At 32.7% G+C, this 8,877-nt stretch overlaps 1 protein-coding gene across 1 annotated transcript; it reads left to right on the top strand.

The window, feature by feature from the left end:
• Positions 1–313: 313 nt before the first annotated feature.
• On the top strand, positions 314–7,708 carry LOC145068699 (exocyst complex component SEC5A-like). Its single transcript, XM_079015701.1, has 21 exons — positions 314–741; positions 955–1,103; positions 1,308–1,396; positions 1,486–1,680; positions 1,755–1,882; positions 1,964–2,122; positions 3,541–3,645; positions 3,930–4,004; positions 4,192–4,329; positions 4,549–4,737; positions 5,002–5,115; positions 5,212–5,338; positions 5,399–5,609; positions 5,687–5,799; positions 5,885–6,095; positions 6,200–6,293; positions 6,541–6,618; positions 6,682–6,738; positions 6,880–7,029; positions 7,090–7,284; positions 7,361–7,708. Exons 1-21 carry the CDS (start codon positions 409–411, stop codon positions 7,568–7,570), a joined length of 3,120 nt encoding a protein of 1,039 aa, XP_078871827.1. The 5' UTR covers positions 314–408; the 3' UTR covers positions 7,571–7,708.
• Positions 7,709–8,877: the final 1,169 nt, after the last annotated feature.

Genomic DNA, 8,877 nt, shown 5'->3' with positions numbered 1-8,877 from the left:
TATATAGTCACGTATAAGAAAATGAATCATGCCTGCATTTTAATTTACTCGTTTTCTTTTTCTCCGTCTCATTCTCTTGTATCGTTTGGGTTCTCACTTGCTTTTGTGACACGTCATCATCTTGAACATAATGAGTTTTACAAAGTGACTTTTTCTTTTCTTTTTTCTCTTTTATCAGGCCGATTTTTCCCTTAACCGCTAGGTAATTTTGGAAAGAGAAAAAAAGCCCATAAATCATATGTATTAACTAATTAACCGCAGAAAATGTACGTAGTCAATCGCAAAAAAGAGAATTCCAAATCATTTTTTTTCTTCCTTTCAGTTCTCTCATATATGATCTCTCTCTTCTTTCGTCTCTCTGTAATTTCATCAGTTGGAATCTGAAATCAAAATACTAAAATCACGACAATGAGCGACAGCGATGAGGAGGAGGTATCGCAGGTGGTGTCGAAAGGTAAATCGCGTAAATCTAAGGCAAAAAAATCTTCAAAACCAAAACCTGTAGCTAATTTCATGCAAACGTTTGGGTTACCTAAAATAAGCCATAAAACCAAGCCACAACATCGCAAAGAGCCCTCCGAGGATTCGGATGATGACTCTGAGGAATTGCTTAGTATATCATCCGGGGATGAAGATGCTGGTGATGGTGATCAGAAAAACTCAAACGGAGGTGGTGGTAAGGATGACGATACACTCTTCGAAGGGGAACCTACTAAATGGAAACAAGTCAATGAATCCGAGGTAACACACACATACATATACATATACACACACTCAAATGTTTCCTGTAATCTAGAGCTAGTGTATAGATATTTCACCAAGGGTTACACGTTTCTTATTATTATACTTTCATCTGTGCGAAGGAAATATAGGTTCAAAGAGTACAACGTGCATAAATAAAATAGCTAGCTTGAAGAATTATTGAATTTTTGAAGTTTTACCTGTGGTGAACAGCTTGCTCGAAGGGTTCGTGATATGAGGGAATCGAAAGTTGTTACAGTAACTCAAAAAATTGAGAGGAAACAAACGACAACTGCAAAGGGGCTTAATACTGTACAGTCATTGCCACGTGGCATGGAGTGCATAGATCCTCTAGGAGTGGGGTATATTATCCTAATTTGTTCTTCTAACAATTTGCCTAAACGATAATTTGCAGTTAATTAAACAAATATAGATTCCTGTTTGCATGTTGAATGTTCTTTAATCTACTCATTATGCTTTGATGTTGATAATGCAAGGTTGTTGAATCATTTTTTAATGTGTTATAGTTTATAATTACTAAAGTTGATTTAATTTTTTAATACTAGGATTATAGACAACAGAACATTGAGGTTGATTGATGAACGTTCATTAAATTCTCCACCCAAGTCAGAGAGAGTGAATTCAGACCTTCGAGGTACTTATTCTTTATAAAATAGTGTTGCAATTATTACTTGAATTGAATACAATTATACAAGTATATATGTTAACAATTTTAATTTGCAGAGAGGTTGATGTTTTTCTCAGAGAGGTTTGATCCGAAATTATTCCTTACTCGCATACACCAATTCACTGCTGCAGCAGACTTGGAGTCTGGTGCTGTGGCTTTGAAAAGTGACCTATTGGGTCGCACTCAAGATAGAAAACAGCTTGTGAAAGAAAATTTTGATTGCTTTGTCTCTTGCAAAACCACTATTGATGGTATTTATTTCTCTTGAACAATGTTTGTATAATGATTTGTAAATAAGGTTGTGATATATGTATTTTGTTTACAGATATCGAGTCAAAACTGAAAAGGATAGAGGAAGATCCTGATGGTTGTGGAACCTCTCATCTGTATACTAGTGTGGAAAAAGTGAATTCTGTGGCTTATCGGGCTTTTGAACCCTTACTTGAAAGACAGGTTGGAAATCATGCATGTTATCATTATCTACATATATGTATATAAGTATTTGTTTATGATATGAAATGATGGTTTAATTAGGCTCAAGCAGAGAAGATAAGAGCAGTTCAAGGAACGCTTCAGAGGTTCCGAACTTTATTCAGTTTACCGGGTGCCATCCGTGGGAATATTAGTAAGGGGGAATATGACTTGGCAGTTAGAGAATACAACAAAGCAAAGTCAATTGCCCTTCCTTCTCATGTATTCTATTCTCATTTCTCTCTTTTTTTCATGAACATTATTTGAGCTAGATAACTTTTTTAAACATGTTAAATTCCATAAAAGACACTATATATCCTTTGGTTCTTTTTCGGTTTAACCACTGAAAGTTTGTTTTCTTTTTTCAAAAAGACCACTACATAAAACTTTTAGTTATATAAAACCACTATACTTTGGAAATTGTACTGGAAGATTTTTTTATGATTTAACCATTAAACTTTGTTTATAAAACAACTTTAATCGGAAGAATATTCTTCAGATTGTTTTTTATAATTAATTACCAAAAATAAAAATTATAGAGTTTTTCTGGAAAAAAAAAAGCAAACTTTTAATGGTTAAACCAGAAAAAAGTTATTTGGGTGGTTAAACCAACAAAACCAAACTACTATGAGAAACACTATATGTTAATATAGGGGTAAATGCAAGAAATAACGATGTACTTTCATTTATTTGTGTATTTTAGCATCCAACTTTTTTTTTCTTTCTAGTACAACTTTTTTACTTCAATTTGTTTTCTCATTTAGAAATCATACTTTGAGAAATTACTCAGTTTTAGCATTTTGCTTTCAATCATTTTCTTATTAGCATATTACACTTTGAACATCCACCCAATTATAGAAGTGTAGATTGTTGAACACGACTCTTTATATAGGAAAAAAACAATACTTTTATTAAGACAATTAAGAAGAACTTACAATTTTGGAGACTACTACACTTTTCTTTATTTGAGGCTTCTTTGATGGTTTGGAGCAAATGAGCTTCACACCTGTTTATAGGCCTCTTAGGAAGGTTATAGATACTAGTATACACTTACTACTTACTAGATAACTCTATAACCATCTATCATACTCTATAAGCTTCCATATGTTTCTAGAACATTCTATCATGTTCTGAAGAAGTCTATGACATTCTATTGTCTTCTAGAATGTTCCATAAACTTCCAGGATCTTCCATATATATCTAGATTATTCTAGAGTCTTCCGACGTCTTCTAGACTCCTCCACAGTATTCCATAATGTTCTAGAATCTTCTTGAGTATTATAGAACAAGCTAAATTATTCTAGATAATAATATTGGTTCTATTGGGATAATGATGATCTTTAACATAGATTGCTTTGTATTTTGATGACATTGCTATACTCTGATAGATTTTTCAAAGTACAATGTTGTAGTAGGAAGAAATGAAAGTAGGATGCTATAGTAAACAAACAAACAAAAGTAAATTGATATTTCTTGCATTTAACCTTTGTATATATTTCTTTATGGTTATGCCTGGCACTTGCTTGTTGTGGCTGGAGATAATGTTATTTTGAGACTTCACTAAATGATTTGCTTCATTGACATGTATTTTGTTTTTCACTTGTAAAGTAAGTTGTTCATATTAAGTATGTAAGTTACAGGTTGGAATACTAAAACGTGTCCTTGAGGAGGTTGAAAAGGTGATGGATGCATTTAAAACCATGCTTTACCAGTCTATGGAAGATCCACAGATAGATGTAACAAATGTAAGGCTAATATATGCTTTTCTTATGGTGTTTAAAAACATATATTCTGTTTATTTAAGTAGTTACATACCTACATTAATCCAATCCACTAATATCTTTTAAAACATAAATGTAGTCACAAACTACAATAGTCTATTATATTCTTTCACTTTACATATTGCTTCGCTTTGCTATAACTCTATAGAAGTTACAAACATAATCAAAGATAACTATGACATGGATAGTATTTTTAGGGTTTAAATGGTTTTTTTACATTGCATGAATTTTGATAACATTTCTTGTAGCTTGAGAATGTGGTGAGACTTTTGTTGGAGCTGGAACCTGGATCAGATCCTGTAAGGCGTTATTTTACTATACAGGTGAGAGGTTCTATTATATCTTACCTTTATTCCTTTGTATTACAAGATTATGTTTTCAGTTTTTCTCATTAAGGCATTATACTTTGAAAAATCTACCCAATTCTAGTAGTGAAAATTTCTTTGAATTTGAACGACATTGCTATAATTGGGCTACACACTAATAACTTGAACATCTTTTGATTATCAGAATCGCAGGATTCGAAGTTTGCTTGAGATGTGCACATTGGATCATGAATTAAGGATGGAAAACTTACAAGATAAGCTACATGAGAAAGCTTTGTCAGACGAAAAGTGGAAGAAAATCCAGCAAGACTTACATGAATCTGTGAGCAATCCTCATCGTCTGCGCAAAAAGACGTGAATGCCCTCCTCATCCTCATCACTGAACCTAGCCCCAGAAAGCTTGTCCAGTCTCTTATGTTGTATTTTTTACACAGGATTATACAAGATTTGTAGGCTATTTTCAATGATAAAGATGAGGAGGGCGTTTACGTCCTTTTCATATTTTGTGATCTTAATTACTTGTGTTATATACTACTATTAGGAAGATGGTGATTCCACCCTCCAACATGCAAACAACTTGTTGGTAGATTCACAACAAAGTGATTTAAGTTGTGTTGAGCTTGATGCTCTTAGAGGAAGGTATATAAGAAGATTAACAGCTGTAATTATCCATCACATACCAGCTTTGTGGAAAGTTGCCCTTTCTGTTTCAAGTGGAAAATTTGCAAAGGTAAATGTTCCTTTCTTCAACTTTACCTTTGCAAAATTAATGTTATATATTTGTTAGATTTCATTTCGTACATGGTCCAAAATGGATAGTTATTTTCTTTTTGGTCCATAGTTCAATGTTTCATAAAACATTTTGTCCACTTGGTTTATAAAAAGGATGTTAAGTCCATGTAAAATGACCATTTTGCCCTTTTCAAAGAAAATTATTAAATATGCTCAACTGTGAAAATGAATCATGTCTACACTTTTTCCTCCAACTTCCCAGGTTTCTTCTGAACAAAATAAAACAGGGGAAAAAACAGAAGGAAGATACTCTAGTCATTCTCTTGATATTGTGTCTGGAATGATACACAATACTGTATCAGCATATGAATCCAAGGTAAAAGTTCTTTTTAAGATTGTTTTCATATTTTCTATAATGCAAATATAAATAAAAACTACGTTGCAATTTCTTGCATGTTGTTTTATATTTCAGGTTCAGGGATCATTTAATGATCTTGAGGAGTCAAATGTTCTTTTCCCATATATGAGTGATGCAATAATGGATATATCTAAAGCATGCCAAGCTTTTGAAGCAAAAGAAGCAGCACCAACAATTGCAGGTTATTTACTTTTTTTTGTTTGATATTATTACTAAAATTAACTACTTTCCATGACAACAGTTGAATCTCTTCGGGCACTTCTGTTTGATAGCACAAAAATTTATATACTAAGGCTTTGTTCATGGATGCGAACTTCAATTGAAGAGATTTCTAAAAATGAATCGTGGGTCCCAGTGACTGTTTTAGAAAGGAACAAATCTCAGTATGCTATTTCTTCATTCCCATTAGCCTTTCGTTCAGTGATGGCATCTGCAATGGATCAGATTGATATGTAAGACACAAATAAAAATGTTGTAATAAAAAGAAATGAAAATAGGATCCTAGTTTTAATGGTAAATCTTTTTTCAGGATGATGAAGTCTTTAAGGAATGAAGCGACATCAGAAGATACCCTTATGTTGCTTCAAGAAGCTCAAGAATCTGTTAGGCTCTCATTTTTCAATTGTCTACTAGGGTTTGCTGGTATCACTTGTTTTTATGATGTTTTAATATCCTATGAATGATTGATTAGTATTTCTTTATTCTTATGATGCATGCATTTTATTAGGCCACATGGAGCAGATTGGAGGTGAGATTGGAGAGAATATATCAAACCAAGAAAATTCATCCACTCCTTGTGTTTTTGATGAAAATTCATTTGGAAGTATTAATGATCCACATCAACAGTTGTTGATGGTTTTAAGTAATATTGGATTTTGTAAAGATGATCTTTCCCGTGAGATGTACAACAAATACAACCATGTTTGGTTGCAGGCAAGGTAGGTAGAATGAAAGTATGAAACTACTCTTTTTTATTGTTAAGTTTAATTCAAATAAAGAATGAAAGAAATCTTTTTTAGTTAAAATTTATAAATTCTTGTAGGGGAAGAGAAGATGATGACAAAGATAGAGAAGAATTAGATGAGTCTTTCTCTCTACTTGAAGAGAAAGTCCTTGCACAATATACTTTTGCAAAGGTGTATTCTTTTGTTGCCAATTTGACTCAAAGTTTATTGTGTCTGGCATACTTGGGACAAAAATGGAAACTTTGTTTAACCCAAAGAAGTGGGACATGAACTTGCTCTCGATCATATAATATATGCAAAAGACATGAATGCCCTCATCATCGAAAATAGACATACAAAGAACATGGATTGGATTTTTACTTATTGACCCTTTGACCTTTCTTGTTAGGTTCTTAACAATGGTGTTTACTGTTTTTAGGCACATTATATTAGAACAGCTGCTACAAACTATTTGTTAGATGCTGGATTACAATGGGGAGGAGCTCCGGCTGTAAAAGTGAGCCAACATGTCTTCAATCTTTGAGTTATGTTCAAATATTTACCATATTGTCCTCTTCAGGGTGTAAGGGACCCTGCTGTCGAGTTAATGCACACTCTTGTTGCTGTCCATGCTGAGGTAACATTTTTATTACTCGTCTTTTGGTACATTATATAAAAAGCAAAGCAAGGGCAAAATGGTCATTTTACATTGAGGAGGCGTATTTTATACTATCAAGTATTTTAAATGTGGAGTTAAATAAATATTTAATCGTCCCAGGTGTTTGCTGGTTGTGAGCCCTTGCTTGACAAAACCCTTGGAATACTTGTGGAAGGTCTAATTGACACATTACTCAGCCTTTTTCGTGAACATCAAGACACAGATCTTATGCTTTTGGATGCAAATGGATATTGCCAACTCATGCTTGAGGTAATTTCTCTACTTGATATCTTTATGCTAGTGAATCACTAACGCCTTTCTATGTTGCAGCTTGAGTACTTTGAGACAATATTAAATCAATATTTCACATCGGATGCAAGTGAATCACTAAAATCACTACAAGGGATTTTATTAGAGAAAGCCATGGAAGGTTCCCCTGAAGCTAGTGATTCTCCGAGTCAGCGACGCGGAAGTGATGAAGCAGATGATAAACAACAAATTCCTTTATCACCCGATGACCTCATAGTGAGTTTTGTTGTGTTATGTTATGTTATGTAACAAACTGGGGTAAATTTGATTGTGATTGGTGTTTTTTTGATAGGCACTTGCTCAACAGTGTAGCAGTGAACTGCTACAATCTGAGCTTGAGAGGACTCGGATAAACACTGCATGTTTTATGGAGTCGTTTCCATTGGAGTTTGCTCCAGAATCGGTAAAAGTAGCTTATGCTTCATTTAGAGGCTCAATGGATGCTTCCAGTGGGATTTTTGTGGGCGCACAGGCTATAGTTGCTGCTCATAGATGGAGATGATTTTATGATTCAAGTTGCTTGTAGGAGGAAACAAGTTCTTTTATTCATATTTATTATTTAAATTTGTATATGACCTGTATCCTTTTCTCCATACATTGTTTTTAGGTTGTTTGGATAGTGCCGATTATAATAACTATAAAGGAGACATGTTATGTAATATTTAATTAATTTATCCAAAAATATTTATACATAATTTTCTTTTTAACATTATAGTGTAAGAGGTCACTACTTTATATGCTGATGTTTCTTGTAATTGCATATGATCTACACAAATGAGAGTCAAAATTAAATCATGACAAAAAATATATAGATTTGGTTAATGGTGTGATATGTCAAAGATGTACATTTTGTACCTTATTCTAGAACAAATCCAATTACGTCGTGAGTCCAACGTGTTTGGTATGGAAACCCTATATGTTTTCAAATGTATTAAAGCATCAAATATTTATTTCTCATAAGTTATACCTAGAATTTGCTGTCTTATGATGCTCCACATCTCAAATATATGTTCATAAAAGGATTGTTATGTTCATTTACTAAAGTAAAAATGACACATTAACCCTATAATGTATTACATTTTACAAATTCAGTCCCTTAACTTATTTTCATGTTTATTTTAGGGAAAGCAGTTAATTTTGTCAGGTCTAATTGGTCATTTTTGAACAAAATAAAGGGGTCACATGATTACTCCTTTGTTACATGGACATTTGTTGACCCGTTTTTCCTTAATCCACATTGACTTTGGATGTATAACCTCATGAAACGCCTAATAAACCCATTACTATTCACCTTCTTCCCCACCCTAAACCCACCTTATAACTCCATAACCAACCTACCACTCACAATCGGTTCATCTGAAGTCATGTTACCGATATTAAGGGGCATAAGTCAATTAAATATACATATGATTATGTGTATGTATATGCTTATGTATATGTTTATGCATACACATAAGAATAAGTATATAAGATATGCATATTCATACGCATAAGAATAAGTATATAACATATGCATAAGAATAAGTATATAACATATGCATATTCATATGCATATGCATAAGGCAAGTAAAAATACATATGATTATGAATAAGTATATGCATATGCATAAAAACAAGTATATGACATATGTATAATGATATGCATATGAATAAGCATATGTATATGCATAAGAATAAGTATATGCATAAAAGTAAATACATAGGATTATGAAAAAAAATAACCTTGTTCCAAGGTCATATAAGGAAGTTATGTATGTTTAAAGTTGAGTAAAAAAATTATAAAATGTTGAAACAAAAACCCAACAACCC

This window comes from Lactuca serriola, chromosome 8, assembly GCF_051521515.1.
Source record: "Lactuca serriola cultivar US96UC23 chromosome 8, Lser_US96UC23_V15, whole genome shotgun sequence".
NCBI lineage: Eukaryota > Viridiplantae > Streptophyta > Magnoliopsida > Asterales > Asteraceae > Lactuca > Lactuca serriola.
This window is presented reverse-complemented; position numbering and strand designations above follow the sequence as displayed.